At 41.1% G+C, this 21,138-nt stretch overlaps 1 protein-coding gene across 2 annotated transcripts in view; it reads right to left on the reverse strand.

The window, feature by feature from the left end:
- SNX14 (sorting nexin 14) overlaps positions 1-21,138 on the reverse strand; it is a 517,711-nt gene that overhangs the window by 383,818 nt on the left and 112,755 nt on the right. For both annotated transcript variants that reach the window (XM_053710493.1, XM_053710492.1), the window contains exon 9: positions 16,284-16,359. In XM_053710493.1, the coding sequence (XP_053566468.1) occupies positions 16,284-16,359 (76 nt within the window). The remainder of the gene's footprint in view (positions 1-16,283; positions 16,360-21,138) is intronic.

Genomic DNA, 21,138 nt, shown 5'->3' on the forward strand with positions numbered 1-21,138 from the left:
CCATCTTACTCAATTTCTCTGGTGGGACCACAATAGAGTCACAGTCGTCCAGAGTCACCAAAACCTCTCGCAGCAAAAGACGGAGGTGTTCAAGCTTAAACCTGAAGGACATGACGTCCGAATCTGTCGGGGGCAATGCACTTCCTGAGTCAGACAGTTCCCCTCCAACAGGGCCTCCCTACCCCCCAACTCAGAGCCCTGGGAAGGTATATCGGAGATAGACATTAAAGCATCAGAAGTCGCAGGGACCACATGGGCTTCTGTCCTGCTGCGTTTGCCTTGTAACACTGGCAACTTAGATAAAACTTCTGTAAGAGTGGATGACATAACTGCAGCCATATCCTGCAGAGTGAATGAAGTGGACGCGGTTGAAGAACACGGCGTCGCTTGGGCGGGGGCGTTAAAGGTTGTGACGCTTGGGGAGAAAGTTGCGGCATACCCCGAGTCTCATCAGTCTGAAAAGCATCCTTAGAAATATTTGCATTAAAGAAAATTTGTTCTTTAAATTGGAAAGCCCTCAGTACATGAGGGACAAAAAGGAATAGGGGGTTCCATATTGGCATCTAAACACATAGAACATGTACTTTCCTGAAGTTCTGCCATGACAAACAAACCAGCAATAGCAATATTGGTCATTTTTTCGGAAATTTCAAATAAATTTAAAAAGCAAACGCTTTTAGAAAAGTTGCTGAATAACAGGGGTGTACTGTCTCTTTCAAAATTAAAGCCGTATATGCGTTTGCTGCTTCGCAATAAACCTGCAGTAATTTGGAAGCACCCTAACACTTTGAAAAGCTTTTACTGTAAGTGTATGACCGATTAAATCAATTTAGGCCTAAATTAACCCTTTGCACCTAGGCTCCGCTGTGGCGCCTACCTGTCCCAATCGAACACTGACTAGTCGTGGACGGCGCTCCTAAGGCCACTTGTGAAGATTGTAAACACAAGCGACTTAGGCCACACTGGAGCCTAGATACATGCTGCTCCAAGACAGGATCCGGACAGTAAATGCGCGTCTGAGCGCGCAAAACTCTAAGCCCCGCCCATCGGCTACAGTAAGAATCGCATGGGAAATAAACATGTCGGTATCTTATAAAAAGTACCTCGAACCATCAATGTGCCCCCTCACAATAAAAACACACTATTCGATTATTGCCAAAGTTAAAGATAGAACACTTTGCTGCGCATGCCACAATCTCCCAGCGTCAAGCCCATAATAAAAAGTAGCCACCGGTTAACCCTTTATTAAGCCATTATCCAAATAAAAAAGGGAATACTTATGCACATAACTTGACCCTGTGCAAAACAATTAGCCCTTCCTTGTACAGGGAATAAGTGCCAGTCTGTTCTGAGATACTTCAGTCTCCCCAGAAATAAATGACTGTACATACCTCAATGCTGAACGCAGTAGGAAGCTGTCCCACACAATGAAGATGTTCCTTTTCCTCACCTCCAGCACATCTGTGGGGACAAACAGGGTCTTAGTAATATCTGCTAAGACCATCAGCAGGGCAGCAACCAATATGGGAGCGTAGCAGAATAAAAACCTCCCCAGTCCATTGCTGAAAAGCCAGAAGCTCTAGCCCTGAAAAAAATAGCACACACTGGTACCATTTAAAAATAATAAACTTTTGATTGAAGAATCTAAACTAACACCTCACTTTACCTCTTCCTATCACTAACACAGGCAAAGAGAATGACTGGGGTGGGAGGGAAGGGAGGAGCAATATATACACAGCTCTGCTGTGGTGCTCTTTGCCCCCTCCTGCTGACCAGGAGGTGATATCCCATAAGTAAGGATGAAATCCGTGGACTCGTGATATCTTGTAAAAGAAAAAATATTTCTGTCCTTAAAATCATATTATGTCTTATAATATTTACATATGAGATCAGACTAGGCAAGTTGGTGGCACATAAGTTAAAGTGTGAAACACACTTTACTGTGAAGAAGAAAGAAGGTAGGGAGGCAGAACTGTGCACATTCAACATTTCATTTTAAGTGGTGTTAGCCTTAGGCTTGATGTTCCAGCAACCACTGGCTGGCTTGTTATGCAGAGCTACCACTGGTTAATTTGTTATGCAGCAGTACCAATCCACTGTTTGATTTGTTCTACAAAGCTTCCACTGTTTGATTTGTTATACAGAGCTACCAATGTTTGATTTGTTATGCAGCAGTAAAAATCCACTGTTTTATTTTTTATACAGAACTACCACTGTTTGATTTGTGATTTGTTATAAAGAGCTACCATACACACACACACACACACACATATATACATACAAACATATATTCACAGATAGACTGACAGAAAACTGCACATAAACACAGGAGCACACATACAAGAATGCATGCACACACACTGTAGGTTTTGTTAGCACATGTCTGTAACAGTTTGTCAAAGAATAGCAATTGAATGGTAGGTAATCGTGGGGGGGGGGCGGCAAAAACATAATTTATGCAAGAACTTACCTGATAAATTAATTTCTTTCATATTGGGAAGAGTCCATGAGCTAGAGACGTATTGGATATACACTCCTACCAGGAATGGGCAAAGTTTCCCAAACCTCAAAATGCCTATAAATAAACCCCTCACCACACCCACAAATCAGTTTAATGAATAGCCAAGTAGTGGGGTGAAAAAAAGGAATAAAAAGCATTAAAAAAAAAAGAAGTGGAAATATAATTGTGCTTTATACAAAAAAAAAAGCATAAAAAGGGTGGGTCTCATGGACTTTTGCCAATATGAAAGATATGAATTTATCAGGTAAGTTCTTACATAAATTGTGTGTTCTTTCATGTAATTGGCAAGAGTCCATGAGCTGGTGACGTATGGGATAGTAATACCCAGGATGTGGTACTCCACAGAAAAGTCACTAGAGAGGGAGGGATAAAAATAAAAACAGCCATTTTCCGCTGAAAAAAATAAATCCACATCCAAAAATAAGTTTCTCATAATTGAAAAGAAAAAACTTAAAACATAAGCAGAGGTAGCAAACTGAAACAGCTACTTGAAGAACTTTTCTACCAAAAACTGCTTCCGAAGAGGCAAATACATCAAAATGGTAGAATTTAGAAAATGTATGCAAAGAAGACTAAGTTGCTGCTTTGCAAATCTGATCAACTGAAGCTTCATTCTTAAAAAGCCCACAAAGTGGAAACTGATCTAGTAGAATGAGCTGTAATTCTCTGAGGCAGGGCCTGACCCAACTCCAAATAAGCCTGATGAATCAAAAGCTTTAACCAGGATGCCAAGAAAATGGCAGAAGCTTTCTGACCTTTCCTAGGACCAGAAAAGACAACAAATAGAGTGGAAGTCTTCCTGAAATCTTTAGTAGCTTCAACATAATATTTCAAAGCTCTTACAACATCCAGAGAATGTAAGGATCTCTCCAAATAATTCTTAGGATTAGGGCACAAAGAGGGAACAACAATTTCCCTATTAATGTTGTTAGAATTCACAACTTTAGGTAAAAATTTAAATGAAGTTCGCAAAACTGCCTTATCCTGATGGAAAATCAGAAAAGGAGACTCACAAGAAAGAGCAGATAATTCGGAAAACTCATCTAGTAGAAGAGATAGCCAAAAGGAACAACACTTTCCAAGAAAGAAGTTTAATATCCATAGAATGCATAGGCTCAAAAGGAGGAGCCTGTAAAGCCTTAAAAACCAAATTAAGACTCCAAGGAAGAGAGATTGATTTAATGACAGGCTTGATACAGACCAAAGCCTGCACAAAACAGTGAATATCAGGAAGCTTAGCAATCTTTCTGTGAAATAAAACAGAAAGAGCAGAGATTTGTCCCTTCAAGGAACTTGCAAACAAACCTTTATCTAAACCATCCTGAAGAAACTGTAAAATTGTAGGAATTCTAAAAGAATGCCAGGAGAATTTGAGAAGAACACCATCAAAAATATAAGTCTTCCAAACTCTATAATAAATCTTCCTAGAAACAGATTTAAGAGCCTGTAACATAGTATCAATCTCCGAGTAAGAGAAACCTCTATGACTAAGCATTCAATTTCCATACCTTCAAATTTAACGATTTGAGATCCTGATGGGAAAACGGTCTTTGAGACAGAAGGTCTGGTCTTAAAGGAAGTGGCCAAGGTTGGCAACTGGACATCCAGACAATATCCGCATATCAAAACCTGTGAGGCCATGCTGGTGCTACCAGAAACACAAACAATTGTTCCATGATGATCTTGGAGATAACTCTTGGAAGAAATAGAGGCGGGAAGATATAAGTAGGTTGGTAAAACCAAGTAACTGCTAATGCCTTCACCGACTCTGCCCGAGGATCCCTGGACCTGGATAAGTACCTGGGAAGTTTCTTGTTTAGATGGGAAGCCATCAGATCTATTTCTGGAAGACTCCATATCTGAACAATCTGAAAAAACACATCTGGATGGAGAGACCACTCCGCCGGATGTAAAGTCTGACGGCTGAGATAATCCGCTTCCCAATTGTCTACACCTGGGATATGTACCGCAGAAATTAGACAAGAGCTGGATTCCGCCCAAGAAAGTATCTGAGATACTTCTTTCATAGCTAGGGGACTGTGAGCCCCACCCTGATGATTGACATATGCCACAGTTGTGATATTGTCTGTCTGAAAACAAATGAATGGTTCTCTCTTCAACAGAGGTCAAACCTGAAGAGCCCTGAAAATAGAACAGAGTTCTAAAATATTGATTGGTAACCTCGCCTCTTGAGATTTCCAAAACCCTTGTGCTGTCAGAGATCCCCAGAAAGCTCCCCAACCTGAAAGACTTGCATCTGTTGTGATTACAGTCCAGGTTAGACGAACAAAAGAGGTCCCTTGAACTATACGATGGTGATCTAACCACCAAGAGAGTCGAACATTGGGATTTAAGGATATCAATTGTGATATACTTGTATAATCCCTGCACCATTTATTCAGCATACAAAGCTGAATGGTCTCATATGAAAACGAGCAAAGGGGATTGCGTCTGATGCTGTAGTAATGAGACCTAAAACTTCCATGCACATAGCCACTGAAGGGAATGATTGAGACTGAAGGTTTCGACAAGCTGAAACCAATTTTATTTGTCTCTTGTCTGTTAGAGACAAGTGACCCTTGTATGAGGAATCAAGGAACTTTTTGGTAAATCGATCTTCCAACCATGTCTTTGAAGAAACAACACTAGTTGATTCATGTGAGATTCGGCAGAATGTAAAGACTGAGCTAGTACCAAGATATCGTCCAAATAAGTAAACACCGCAATACCCTGCTCTCTGATTAGAGAGAGTAGGGCACCGAGAACCTTTGAAAAAATTATTGTAGCCGACGCTAGGCGAAATAGAAGAGCAACAAATTGGTAATGCTTGTATAGAAAAGAGAATCTCAGAAAGCGATAGTGGTCTGGATGAATCGGAAGGTGAAGATATGCATCCTGTAAGTCTATTGTGGACACATGATGAATGACCTTGCTAAACAAAAGGCAGAAAAGTCCTTATAGTCACCATTTTGAAAGTTTGCACTCTTACAAAATGATTCAAAATTTTCAGATCCAGAACTGGCCTGAATTAATTTTCTTTTTTTGGGACAATGAATAGATTTGAATAAAACCCCAGACCCTGTTCCTTAAACGGAACTGGTATGATTACCCCTGAAAGCTCTAGATCTGAAACACACTTCAGCCTGAGCCTTCACCGGATTTGCTGGATGCGTGAGAGAAAAAAATATTCTCACAGGAGGTCTTACTCTCAAACCTATTTGATACCCTTGAGAGACAATACTCTGAATCCATTGATTTTGAACAGAATCTGCCCAAATGTCTGCCCCCCACCAGCTGAACTGGAATGAGGGCTGCACCTTCATGTGGACTTTGGGGCTGGTTTTGGTTTCTTTTAAAGGCTTGGATTTATTCCAACTTGAAGGTTTCCAATTGGAACCAGATTATTTGGGAGAAGGATTGGCTTTCTGTTCCTTATTCTGTCGAAAAGAACAAAAACGATTAGAAGCTTTAGATTATAAATATAAGCATTTTGCAACCTTGCAAGCCTAATTTTGCCCGCAAAAATTTATTAAAAAGCAGTCAATTTGAAGAAAGACTATAGCCCAGGTAAGAAAAAAATTACTTCCTAAATATGTTTCCCAATTTAAAACTGATAGTCTGCAAAAGGAAAAATACATGAACCTGACTCATGGCAAATATAAGTACAATACATATATTTAAAACATTATATTAATACATAAAGTGCCAAACCATAGCTGAGAGTGTCTTAAGTAACCGAAAGACACCCATCCACATATAGCAGATAGCCAAACCAGTACTGAAACAGTATCAGTAGAGGTAATGGAATAAGAGAGTATATCGTCGATCTGAAAAGGGAGGTAGGAGATTAATTTCTACGACCGATAACAGAGAAACTTTGAAAAGATTTCCCGCAAGGAAAACCATAGAATTCAATAGGCGATACTCCCTTCACGTCCCTCTGACATTCACTGTACTCTGCGAGGAATCGGGCTTCAAAATGCTGAGAAGCACATATCACCGAAGAAAATCCAAGCACAAACTTACTTCACCACCTCCAAAGGAGGCAAAGTTTGTAAAACTGATTTGTGGATGTGGTGAGGGGTGTATTTATAGGCATTTTGAGGTTTGGGAAACTTTGCCCTTCCTGGTAGGATTGTATATCCCATACATCACTAGCTCATGGACTCTTGCCAATTACATGAAAGAAATACAGGTATACCTCACTCATACAGCGGGTTAGGGACCGGAGCCCCGCTGTAAATTGAAAAACCGCCATAAAGTGAAACAATGTGGTTTTAGATTTCTTTTCACTTGCCAGTGTTTTTAAAGACTTGAAAACATGTTTGCACTAACATATATTAGGGGTGCAATAGGGCTACGTTTAGTTTAACACTAGCACAGCACAGTATTCAATAAAAACTGTACCTGTAAAATAGTGACAATGACGGTAGTAAAATTTGCCAGGCTATAACACTGAGACACAGATCGCACTGTAATGCTGTAAACAGAGTGAACTGCACATAAAAAAATGGTGCCGGGGGGCGGAGCCTGGCCACGTTGAGACATGGCTGCTTAAAAATTAGCTCCTATGCCCTGTGCCTGCTATACACAGCATAATATGTAGGGATTTGCTCAATTCTTGCTAAAAACTGGAGAGAGAATGCACAACTGACACCTGCACAATATTCCTTGCAGATAAAGGACTTTTAACGTAGCTGGCAAGCTCCGGAAGATCGCGGCCTAGACGACCCTGTGGAGTGCCCTGCAGCCTTGGATACTTACAACTACCTACACAGTGAGGGGACTCTCCTCCCGGTCTGTCGGCTGCAGGGACAGCACACAGGCATCGCCTGCATTTGGCAGCACAAACTAATAACCCGACCGCTGACGGCCGCCATAGGCTCGCCTTACCGCAGCTGAACGGAAAAACTGCAGGGGCTTTCTTTTTCTCACCGCGTCAAGCCGGGTGTTACATCGACCGGCGACCGGAGCGGTCACAAGGAGGTTTGGAGCACCGCTGTCTCTGTGTGGCTTGGGGCCCGAGAAGATTAATTCAGGTAACCATTCTCCCCCACGTGGGGCACTCCTAACGGCGCCTTCCCCTTGGCCTGGGCTTACAACTCCATAAACACATTAAAGCGCTGCACTGAACAGCAGAGGGGTGACACAACGCAAACCTGTCTCTTGCGCACAGGGATAACTTGAATTACTAACTCAAAAAAGCTTCTCATTCTAACTCAGACCCCCCTGGGATTTATCCAGAAGATTAAATCTGACCTGCAGAGGTAACGATTAGTGCTTAGCAAACACAGTATACATCAATCTGCAGTAGTCACTAGGAGCATATCTGTTTAGCACTCAGCCACTTGTTCCTCTTTGCATCTCCTATAGGAAAATAGTTATGGCTAACAGGAAAAACACTAAAGGGGATAAAGGTCTTAAAAGCACCAGTATGACTAGCTTTTTAAAGCTGCCCTCCACAAGCACTGACCAACTAATTGCTGAAACAGCGCCACCGGACCCTTTGCCACAACCCACGCCAGACTTTCTACATGACATGCAACCTCAAGAACCCCTAACTAGGGATGATTTAAATGTCATTTCGTCAAAGGCTGACATTAAAAATGTCCTAACAGAAATGAGATCTTTATTTAGCGATCTAAAAAGAGACTTCCAACAGATTAGCCAGCAAGTCAATAGCTTGGAAAAAAAACAGGACACCTTACAGGCCCAAGTTAATTCTAACACGCAGAGGGCCCTTGATCAAGAAGGAGACCTACAATTTTTACTGTCCAGAGTAGAAGACCTGGATAATAGGGGGAGACGGAACAACCTACGTATCAGGGGAGTCCCAGAGTCGGTAACTAACGCAGCTATAGAGGGTTACCTGCAAGATCTGTTCCGCACCATTAAAGGAACGCCGAGCTCCCCTGATATCCCGCTTGAAAGAGCACACCGGGCCTTGCGCCCAAAACCCTCTCCTAAAGCCCCCCCAAGGGATATCATCATCAAATTTTTGAATTACAAAGATAAGGACATTATATCACAAAGAGCCCGTGCCATTAAAGATGTCACCCATGCGGGTATACCCATCCAGATCTTTTCTGACCTGAGCTACATCACCCTGCAGAAACGGAGGGACCTCAGGTTCATCACAAGTGTTCTCCAGCGGAATAAAATTCAGTACAAATGGGGATTCCCTGTTTGTATCATTGCAACACATAAGGGGAAACAAGCAATATATAGATCACTAACGGATCTACAGGACTTTTGCAGGACTCTAGACGTGGACATTCCCATTCCTGATGAAGATCTCCCTCACCCAAGTGCCCGCAACCTACAGGATTCAAATCCTGATAAATGAACTCACTCCTGCCAGCCGGCCTTGTGCCGCCTTCTGAACATTTCTAACGTTGATTGAGCTGATTTCAGATGAGTATTGTACCTGTAATTTCTTGCTCTCTTTGAATTTGTTTGACATGTTTACTTGTGCACACACTATGCCACATTTTTGTTTTCTGTTAACATACACACTGCTCTTTATCTGTTTATTTATGTGTAATTGTGTCTCCCCAACTACGGCACTTGTAGTGGAGTGCTACCTTACTTGTATTATACATAGACTTAGAATAGAAAGAATTCTAAATTGCACTAAATGTAATTTTTCATGCAACCCCCTTAATCTCCACCAACTCATTAAGTGGCAATGCGCTATGTATATGTTGTATGTTCAAAATGGTGAGTTGACCATATCATATAGTTCAGCCTTAATCCTTCACAAAGACATGACTCTAAGCCTCCCTCTGGCAGATTACCTGCTTCTCAGAATAGCTGCCTGGCCTTATATTCTATTGGTTTTAACTATCTATACGAAGATCACTCCCTGTACCCCGACTACCCATTCCAGGCTTGCTGGCTCGACTTAATTATAAAAAAGACCCTTGGGAAGATATTCATTTTAGGCCAAGCTCCTCTCTAAGTTTCGCCTTCCTTGACCATCAATATTTACCCGAGCTGATAAACGTCCCCTTGAGTTGGGGACCTGTAATGGGGACTTACTGTCGCTGGCTGATTCAAATAGAATGTGTTAGTGGAGGGCCCGGTCAAGGAAACCTAATGCATATATACCCCATTGTCTTTTCTTATTTACTTGCAGTGCTACTTGCCACTCTAGATTACCCCTGCTGATAGCATCACTCTGGCTGTACTAATACTGGTTAACTAGTTGCAAACCTGACCAGTTTGCCTTACAGATCTTCTCATGATTGGTCTCCCGCTCATCAAACAGTTTAATTATGTTACAACACATTATGTTATAATTGTTTGTTCTAAGTTGAAATCTAACTTTGCATATAAACTCTCTTGTTACTATGTTTGATAATTTTGTAAAACTTGTTATTTCACTCTCTCTCCTTTAATTTCTCATAACCGTGCTTTATCCCTCCTACTTAACCTTCTTCTTCTGAGAATAACTTTAGCAGGCACAGGGATACTTATCCCTCATTCTCTAACACTTGCTTCATCTCCCTCTTTCTGATAGTTGTGTTAGATCAGATTGCACCCCAGAGTGCATCAACTCACTCTCTACTCCTTCTAGACGCCTCCTATCGATAGGTTCTGGTGTCTGGAACACACTCTAAACTTTTCTTTTCTTTCTTTCTCTTTGTCTCTTCTTTCTTTCTGTCCTACCACCTCTTCTTACCCCTCTCACCCTCGGCTTTCCCCTCCCCCTCCCTTTTTTTTTTTTCCCCTCTCTCCCACACCACAATGCAGCCACAAAGAGCTCATACCTTAACACTGATGACCGTAAACACTAAAGGTCTAAATAAACCTGAAAAAAGGTCACACCTACTCAGAGACGCTATTAGAAACCATTGTGACTTAGTTTTTGTACAGGAAACACACTTTCGTAAGGGGAGAGAACCAATTTGGCCAAATCCAAAATTCCCAACTTCACTTTTCGCTTCTGGACCGACAAAAAAGAATGGGGTGGGAATTTTGTTTAAACACACTTCTCCTTTTTCCCCCTCCCATGTAGAACGTGACCCTGACGGTAGGTTTCTGATCGCTGTGGGCTTATTACACAACAAGATGACTACCCTAGTTAACGCTTACTTCCCGAACCAGAGACAAAACAAGTTTATGTCTACCCTCACGAATAAGATACTAGACCTCCGCAAGGGGGTGTTGATACTGGGCGGTGACTTTAACCTCTCCTAAAAAAGTAATCAGACAGTGCAACTCCAGATTAGAGGAGCTTGCGGTTCATGACGTGTGGCGCACATTACACCCTACCAAACGTGACTTTACCTTCTTCTCCCACCCACACAGCGTGTATACCAGGCTCGACTATTTTTTCACAGACCAGTCTACACTAGCAGGGATCACAAGCTCTCAAATACTCCCCATGACGTGGTCCGACCACTCACCTGTTCTGTGCAAGATAAATTGGCCTTCTATCCCTGATAGACCCTTTATCTGGAGATTTGATGATTTTCTATTGAATAATCAACTACTTAAAACCCAAATGGAGACGAAACTTCTAGAATATTTTCGCCTTAACGACACGGGGGAGGTGTCGGACCAAATCTTATGGGAAGCTCACAAAAGTGTAATGAGAGGTGAGCTAATAAAGCAAAAAGCACTGCACTCCAAACAGCTTAGAATCCAATACACTTCACTAATCATCAAGATTAGGGACTTAGAGACAAAACACAAAAAAATCACCTACAGATAAGATTATTAACAGTGATCTACAACAAGCTAGGAAGGAGTTACAAGACATTCACTCAATAGACTATCAGAAAAAAGCATTACAATTACAACAGAAGTACTTTGAGTTTGGAGACAAACCTGGTAGACTTCTGGCGCGGGCTCTGAGAAGGAGACAACTAAAAAACCACATACATACTATGACAAACCACCACAACCAAAAATGCGCTGACAGCCCTTCTATAGCGGCGATACTTAAAGCATATTATCAGAAACTATATAACTTGCGAGATGTTGAGGCCCCACGACAGGGGACAGAGGGTAGTGCTTCTCAAACCCTAATTATGAAATACTTGGACTCCCTCACGCTCCCCACACTGTCAGATCAGGATAGGGACGGCCTAGACGCCCCCATATCGGTGGAAGAGGTGGTCAAAACCATTGATAATTTACAGGCAGGTAAAAGCCCGGGCCCGGATGGCTTTGGAGCCAAATATTATAAACTATTTAAGGATGTTCTCTCGCCACATCTAGCAAATTTATTCAACAACATAGGTCCCACACAAGAATTCCCCCCCACCATGCTACTAGCACACGTGGCCACTATCCCGAAACCTGGGAAACCTACTGACCGCCCAGAAAACTTCAGGCCAATATCCTTTCTTAATGTGGACTTAAAGATCTACGCTAAAATTCTGGCCACTAGAATGAACCTCTACCTCCCCCATCTGATCTCACCAGATCAGGTGGGATTCATACCTGGCCGCGAGGCTAGGGATAATACCATTAAGGCCAATCTTTTGGTGAACTATGCCCGACAAAATAACATCCCCTCGGTACTGGTCTCGACGGATGCCGAGAAGGCCTTTGACAGGGTCAGCTGGGATTTTCTTAAAGCTGTCCTGTCAAAAATGAATTTCGGCCAATCCTATATGCAAAAAATATTCGCCCTATACTCTAAGCCCACTGCCCAAGTTAAAATTAATAATATTTTATCCGACCCTTTTTCTATCACGAATGGCACCAGGCAGGGCTGCCCCTTATCACCACTGTTGTTTGCCCTTTCAATAGAAGTCCTTGCGCAAAAAATCTGTAACAACCAAACCATTAAGGGAATTAGAATAAAAGATCAAGATCACAAGGTTTCGCTATACGCGGACGATGTCTTGCTTTCTATCTCTGACCCCTTAGTCTCACTTCCAGAGGTTCTTAGAGAGTTCCATGAATATGGTGCGGTGTCCAATTTCCACTTGAACCACTCAAAATCAGAAATACTGAATATAAACTTGCCCCAAACAGAACTGTGCCATCTCGCAAACATATGCAAACTCAAAATTAAAACCAATTCCCTTAAATACCTGGGAGTCAATTTGACCCCAGACCCAGGTAGCTTATTTGATGCCAATTACCCCCCTTTGTTGAAGTCAATTGTTGAGGACTTATCGGCGTGGAAAAACAAAAGGATTTCTTGGTTGGGGAGGATAGGTGTAGTAAAAATGAATATCCTCCCCCGAGTCCTATACTTTTTGCAGACCTTGCCGATCCCCTTCCCGCCCAAATTTCTACAAAAATTGCAGAGACATCTAGAAGACTATATCTGGGGAGGCGGGAAACCTCGCATCGCCAGACACACTCTATACCTAAATAAGGAGAGAGGTGGTCTGGGTATCCCGGATCTTCTCACCTATAAGAAGGCTATCAATCTTCAGAATCAGGTGGAGTGGTGCACCAACCCCCCCGATAAGGTATGGGTCCAGATTGGACGTTCCATCTTAGGAACGCGGAATGTGGGGACCTTGGGCTGGATCTCTAGTAGGAACAGGCCTAATATAATTGCTCACTACCCATTCCTTGACGATTTCTTCAAGCGTTGGGACAGGACACTTGTAGAACACCCACACATCTCCACTGTTCCTTCTCCGCTGACCCCATTCATACATAACCCCGACATTGTGTTCACACAAGCACAACGAACAAACATCAATGCCGCTCAAATAGACCAAACTATGTTCGGTAGATTAATCTCAAATAAGAAGCTTAAGACATTAGAAGAGATTCACCAATCAGGGCTACACATCTCCTGGTTCTTTCATAGGCAGTTACAACATTACCTGAACACATATGAGAGGGCAGATAACATTAAAAGACCGCCCACATTACTGGAGACACTCTGTCTGTTACCAAACCCCCCAAAACACCTAATTTCCACTACTTACAACATGCTGATTTCCCACAGAGGGAGCAGTGTTCCATCGTTTGTAAAACAATGGAACAAAGAACTGGGCGGGGACCTCGCGGAGACAGACTGGCAAACTATATTCCATAACCACACCAAAGCGTCTGTTTCTGCTGGAGTCCTAGAGTCCAACTATAAATTCTTGTCCCGTTGGTACCTCACCCCCACCAGACTTAAAACTTTCTATGGGAGGTCTGATGGCAAATGCTGGAGGGGGTGCGGCGAGACTGGCACACTTCTCCATATCTGGTGGACCTGTGCCCTCATAGAACCTTTCTGGTGCTCGGTGGCCGACACAATAGACACCAAACTAAACATTACACTAAACAGAAACCCGAACCTCCTGCTGTTTCATGGTCTTCCTAAGCTAGTAGAAAAACCCAAAAAGCACCTCCTATATATAATGCTCAACAGCGCCAAAGCCCTCATTCCCAAGAATTGGAAGTCTGTTCACACTCCACAACATTTGGAGTGGGTAGACCGGGTCGACAGATACTTATCTCTAGAGAGATATCGCTGCATGAGAGATGATAAAATTGAAATTCATGAATACATGAAAGAGCTTTGGAGACCTTTGATCAGATAGGTCCTCTCTGTGTAAATAATGGTAACAGGGGCGTGGTATGCAGCCCCCTTCATGGCCCCTTCCTCCCCCCCCCCCCCTTTTTTTTTTTTTTCTCCTCCTCCTTCCCCTTTTTCCCCCCCTTCTCCCACCTTTCCTTTCTGCTCATTTACTGTCACTAATCTTTAACTCAATAGATATGCACTGATAGTTGTGCTACTTGTCACTAGCTGTAACCCGCAGGTGCACAACAAAGCACCTGAAAGGTATTGTTTGAATACTGCTAATATGTTTAATCTGTGTTTTGCTACTTTTAGAACAGAACATTGTTTCTTTGATACCTATGACTCTGTGTTTCCAACCCCTGATCCTTGTGGTCGGTTTTTGTAACAGAAATTGCATCTACTGAATGACTTGATATACCATTTCTTAACTTACACATTTTGTTCTATTAATCTTATTCTATAGAGTAATGATGGACTCTTATAGCTTCTGTTTTCCTCATACTAATCAGAGTCACACGGTTGGATATTTAGAGATGAGACAGTTCTATTGTATTCTGCTTGTTTTTATTGCATAACATGTATGTTTACAATCTATAAATAAAGCTTTTTTTGAAAAAAAAAAAAAAAATGGTGCCAGTCACTTTTCTTGCAATCTCAATGAGTACAGCAATGTTTCAAGATCATTGGAGGTTGAACTTCAGCTCCACAAAGTGCTGTATTAGCAAAGCGCTGTAAAGTGAGGTATACCTGTATATCCTCGCCTGTGCGGCCAAAAATCCTAGCACCGGCCCTGATCCCTGTGTTGATTGATTCTACCGATCTGTTTTTAACCTTAAGTGGATTTGTCAATAAAGTACCGCTTTGTGAACGGATACTTCTACATGCTTTGTTACCTTAAAATGACATGCTCTGATTCTTGCAAGTTTAATTTTGACTTTCATATCCCTTTAAAGTACAGTTTATCTGTAAGAGATTTGGATAGCGTAAAAATTGTGAGAAAAAAAACTGCCCCTTCACGTGGCCCTAAAATATTAAATTCAAGGAAAAATGTCTTTATTTCGTACAACTTTAGCTGAGAAGTTATTTTTTCTTTTCTAACACAGTTGTTTGAATAAAAATTACACTACTTTTTCTGTTAAGTTTCTTTTTCTGTATGTTCTTTGCACCGCTGGTAACTCTAGAGAGGTTCTTACTAGGAAAGTTGTTTAGGTGGCAGCAGCCAGAGAAGAGAAAAATGGATACTTCTTTCACAATAACTGGCCTGGGAAGTTGCAACTGTAAGCAGAATAACCTATAGAATCACAATAGTGAAGCACCACAACAACACTTCAAGGAAATGGAATGTATTCACTATCAAATCAATCTTTTATTCAGTGATAAATATCCACTTGCATCAAATATGACTTGGAAGGATTTTAATCAAATATAAAAAAACGCTAAAACATCTTGTACATATTTATAAAAAAGTATTTTTATAATTTTTTATGACAATCCAATGGATCACCATTGTGTCCATCACAGAAGCATGAGGAACACTTATAGAAACCTTGCAGTATTCCTTTGCTGGGATAATTTCTATTTATAGATAGAAAAAAAGAATTCAGAAAAAAACCTATCACTCCCTTGCATTTTCTGTGGACTTTCTGGGAATTGTAAATACATTGTAGATATCACCCTAAGCGGACATTCATCCCACCTGAGGATGCCTGCTTCTTACTTTGCAGACCTGCTCCTTGATAATTGATATGGATGTCACCATCACAATGTTTTCTGATTAATTAGTATCATCTTCATATTCAAAGAATGGTCTCCAGGTTTTACAGCCAGAAGCCTTGTTGTGTAAGAGACAAAAACACTAGCCTAAGTATACTTGTGCCTTTTGACAAACAAAATTATGGCAATGATCTATCCAAATGCAGTGCTGATAAAGTATATCAGACTTAAGAAGGCAAGAAAGGAAGTAAGCCGACTACCACCTCCAACCCCCCTCCCCATATCTCCAAAAATGTTAGAATGTGATTTTAAAAAAAAAAAAGGAAAAGAAAAGAAAACAAAAATAAGGAATAGACTGAGTAAATTGAAGGAGGATTGGATTGCCTTTCCTATCCAGAGGACAAAGTTTAAAAAAAAATATGGTTACTGGCAATCTTGCTTAAAGAGCTAGTTTGTTGGTGAATGGTACTTGGGTAAGCCAATATGTTCTACTGTTCACATTTGAAGTTTACACATAAATGCAAATAACAGAAAAAATGCTAGTAGACTTACTGGATCAGCAAGAAAGTCCATTGATGGTAGAAAGACGGAACCAGACAGAATTTCTCTCACTAATAAAGTCAGTGGCCTGTAAAACAAAAACAGCTTTGCTTTACTTAAAAAAAAATTATATATATATATATATATATATATATATATATATATATATGTGTGTGTGTGTAGAAATATAGATTTCAGAGGTAAACACTCTTACACACTGCATCTCAATTTTGGTTTATAACATAACACTAAATAAGGAAAATATTTCACACTGATTAGCCATTTCTTAAATCTGCCTTGAAACAGTTATTGGACTTTTGCAGACATAACATTTAAATATGAATTTCTGTTTTTCTTTGGGTGAAAGGGATTGGAAACGTTTCATGATTAAATCAACAAAAGAATTAATCAAATAATTAATGTATTAGCAGTTTATATTACAACTTTGCTTATAAGAGTACACATATACAGTATGCAAACATATACAGTACATATATACACATATAGGGCTATATTACAAGCGGAGCGCTAAATATCGCTCACAAGAGCACGCTTCCATAGGCTCCAATGGGAGCTTCGTTCTGATGCCGTCAGAGACGGCACAGAATCTAAGTCACGCAGCAATTAGAGCATTTTGAAATATATGTATATGCTTATATACAAAAACAAATGTGATGGTGCACAAAAGCAGGATAAAAGTCCCAGGTTATCACAGTGGTAATGCTCAGCAGGTGAGCTTTAGGGAAAAAACACATCTAGTGACTGTCACTACTCCAACGTACGTTTCACCAATCACAGCTTGGCTTTTTTCTTGCACTTCTGATTCATCCTTTGGAGCTGGAAAATCCTTCATTGCCTTGCCTCCTATTAGGAGCTTCCTGTGCCTATATATCTAGAGCTTGATTTTGAAGCTCTAGACAATGTGAGTACCTTTTCTAGGTTCTGCTGTAAATTTCACTTAACCACAGAACTTCACTATATGTGTTTCTTCTTGTTTTTTCCCCTGAGGTTCACCTGCTGAGCATTACCACTGTGATAACCTGGGACTTTTATCCTTTTTTGTGAACCATCACATTTGTTTTTTGTATTTTATTATTTCTAATATTGTGATTTAAGCAAGTTTATATATTGTTTTTTGTTCTTATATACATATATATTTATGTGTTAATATATGTATATACACATATAAACACACACACACATATATTTACAAGGAACACCCCCAACTGAGAAAAAGGCCCAAAACTGCCTAGTGCAGTTGTTTTCTTATTATAATAAAAAAAAAATGCTACATTTTTTTAAATAAAAAAACTATAAAAATACCCTATATTTTTAGGGCATTTGGGGCACTTTTAGAAAATTAACCAGAGATCTAATATCTAGTCAATTTTCTGAGTGCTAATTGCTACCATGAGTTTGCAGTAGCAATAACTAGGCATGTGTAATGGCTGGTTAATTATCGGGCACCTGCAAACAAGGAAATTTGTCCTTTTTTCGGGCTTGCGATAATTTAGTGCTCCACTTGTAATCTAGCCCATAAACGTAATAGAAATGCCTTTAAAAAAATGTTACGCTTGTATTTCAATCTGCTGTTATGGTCTCTGATAGTGTTCTTATCTAGTAAGAGGGGGGTGCCGCATTCCAATGAAAGGCACTAGTGTGAGTAGCTTTTCTTGTTACGAGAAACTCATTCTCTGCTAACACGCTTGCTACAAAATAAAATAATTGGCATTCCATTAGTCACGCCTACTAAACTGTACTTTAATTATTAGAAATGCTTGGGGGGGGGGGAATTTGGGCAACATCTTAGAGAGGTCAACGACATTAGCACCTGTGAATCTGCTGCATGGTTTCATGACACTGCATGTAGCTGTGATGTTCATGTCCACCCTTGTACACTGATAATAATTCTTTAATTTCATAATAAACACTTTTATTGGTATACAGCATTTTCGTGAATCCTACCCTTTTTCAGTACTTCTTTTTAAAGCAAACCATGCACTTTTAGAAGATGACTTTACATACCAGAAGTACAAAAAAATGCAAACACAAAATCACCCAACAAAAAAACAAAACAAAAAAATGTATAGTGCGGTTTTAGCAATAGTTATAAGGAAGTTATTTTTTAAACTGTTTTGTGAACCTTATAGTTCCCAGTTTAGAGACAAAATGTTGGTTTTTATACTTTTTTTGTGCCACCTTGCACTTTATGTTCAAAATGATACAAATATTTAAAAGGCCAGAACACTAAAACACTTAGGGCTAGATTAAGATTGGAATGCTATTTCGAACTTTTGCTAGAGTGCTAATAGTAAACTTTTTACTTGCATCGGGTTACGCTCATATTATGAGTTGAAAGTTAAAAAAAAAAAAAAGGTTATTGTTCTTGCGTAAACCTGGCACGTGCAAAAACAGAATTTATGTTTACCTGATAAATTACTTTCTCCAACGGTGTGTCCGGTCCACGGCGTCATCCTTACTTGTGGGATATTCTCTTCCCCAACAGGAAATGGCAAAGAGCCCAGCAAAGCTGGTCACATGATCCCTCCTAGGCTCCGCCTTCCCCAGTCATTCGACCGACGTAAAGGAGGAATATTTGCATAGGAGAAATCATATGATACCGTGGTGACTGTAGTTAAAGAAAATAAATTATCAGACCTGATTAAAAAACCAGGGCGGGCCGTGGACCGGACACACCGTTGGAGAAAGTAATTTATCAGGTAAACATAAATTCTGTTTTCTCCAACATAGGTGTGTCCGGTCCACGGCGTCATCCTTACTTGTGGGAACCAATACCAAAGCTTTAGGACACGGATGAAGGGAGGGAGCAAATCAGGTCACCTAGATGGAAGGCACCACGGCTTGCAAAACCTTTCTCCCAAAAATAGCCTCAGAAGAAGCAAAAGTATCAAATTTGTAAAATTTAGTAAAAGTGTGCAGTGAAGACCAAGTCGCTGCCTTACATATCTGATCAACAGAAGCCTCGTTCTTGAAGGCCCATGTGGAAGCCACAGCCCTAGTGGAATGAGCTGTGATTCTTTCAGGAGGCTGCCATCCGGCAGTCTCGTAAGCCAATCTGATGATGCTTTTAATCCAAAAAGAGAGAGAGGTAGAAGTTGCTTTTTGACCTCTCCTTTTACCAGAATAAACAACAAACAAGGAAGATGTTTGTCTAAAATCCTTTGTAGCATCTAAATAGAATTTTAGAGCACGAACTACATCCAAATTGTGCAACAAACGTTCCTTCTTTGAAAGTGGATTCGGACACAAAGAAGGCACGACTATCTCCTGGTTAATGTTTTTGTTAGAAACAACTTTCGGAAGAAAACCAGGTTTAGTACGCAGAACCACCTTATCTGCATGGAACACCAGATAAGGAGGAGAACACTGCAGAGCAGATAATTCTGAAACTCTTCTAGCAGAAGAAATTGCAACCAAAAACAAAACTTTCTAAGATAATAACTTAATATCAACGGAATGTAAGGGTTCAAACGGAACCCCCTGAAGAACTGAAAGAACTAAATTGAGACTCCAAGGAGGAGTCAAAGGTTTGTAAACAGGCTTGATTCTAACCAGAGCCTGAACAAAGGCTTGAACATCTGGCACAGCTGCCAGCTTTTTGTGAAGTAACACAGACAAGGCAGAAATCTGTCCTTTCAAAGAACTTGCAGATAATCCTTTCTCCAAACCTTCTTGAAGAAAGGATAGAATCTTAGGAATTTTTATCTTGTCCCAAGGGAATCCTTTAGATTCACACCAACAGATATATTTTTTCCATATTTTGTGGTAGATTTTTCTAGTTACAGGCTTTCTGGCCTGAACAAGAGTATCAATGACAGAATCTGAGAACCCTCGCTTTGATAAGATCAAGCGTTCAATCTCCAAGCAGTCAGTTGGAGTGAGACCAGATTCGGATGTTCGAACGGACCTTGAACAAGAAGGTCTCGTCTCAAAGGTAGCTTCCATGGTGGAGCCGATGACATATTCACCAGGTCTGCATACCAAGTCCTGCGTGGCCACGCAGGAGCTATCAAGATCACCGATGCCCTCTCCTGATTGATCCTGGCTACCAGCCTGGGGATGAGAGGAAACGGCGGGAATACATAAGCTAGTTTGAAGGTCCAAGGTGCTACTAGTGCATCTACTAGAGTCGCCTTGGGATCCCTGGATCTGGACCCGTAGCAAGGAACCTTGAAGTTCTGACGAGAGGCCATCAGATCCATGTCTGGAAAGCCCCACAATTGAGTGATTTGGGCAAAGATTTCCGGATGGAGTTCCCACTCCCCCGGATGAAATGTCTGACGACTCAGAAAATCCGCTTCCCAGTTTTCCACTCCTGGAATGTGGATTGCAGACAAGTGGCAGGAGTGAGTCTCCGCCCATTGAATGATTTTGGTCACTTCTTCCATCGCCAGGGAACTCCTTGTTCCCCCCTGATGGTTGATGTACGCAACAGTCGTCATGTTGTCTGATTGAAACCGTATGAACTTGGTCTTTGCTAGCTGAGGCCAAGCCTTGAGAGCATTGAATATCGCTCTCAGTTCCAGAATATTTATCGGGAGAATAGATTCTTCCCGAGACCAAAGACCCTGCGCTTTCAGGGGTCCCCAGACCGGGCCCCAGCCCACCAGACTGGCGTCGGTCGTGACAATGACCCACTCTGGTCTGCGGAAGCTCATCCCCTGTGATAGGTTGTCCAGGGACAGCCACCAACTGAGTGAATCTCTGGTCCTCTGATCTACTTGTATCGTCGGAGACAAGTCTGTATAGTCCCCATTCCACTGACTGAGCATGCACAGTTGTAATGGTCTTAGATGAATTCGCGCAAAAGGAACTATGTCCATTGCCGCTACCATCAAACCTATTA

Source organism: Bombina bombina, chromosome 4 (genome assembly GCF_027579735.1).
Source record: "Bombina bombina isolate aBomBom1 chromosome 4, aBomBom1.pri, whole genome shotgun sequence".
NCBI classification, from domain to species: domain Eukaryota; kingdom Metazoa; phylum Chordata; class Amphibia; order Anura; family Bombinatoridae; genus Bombina; species Bombina bombina.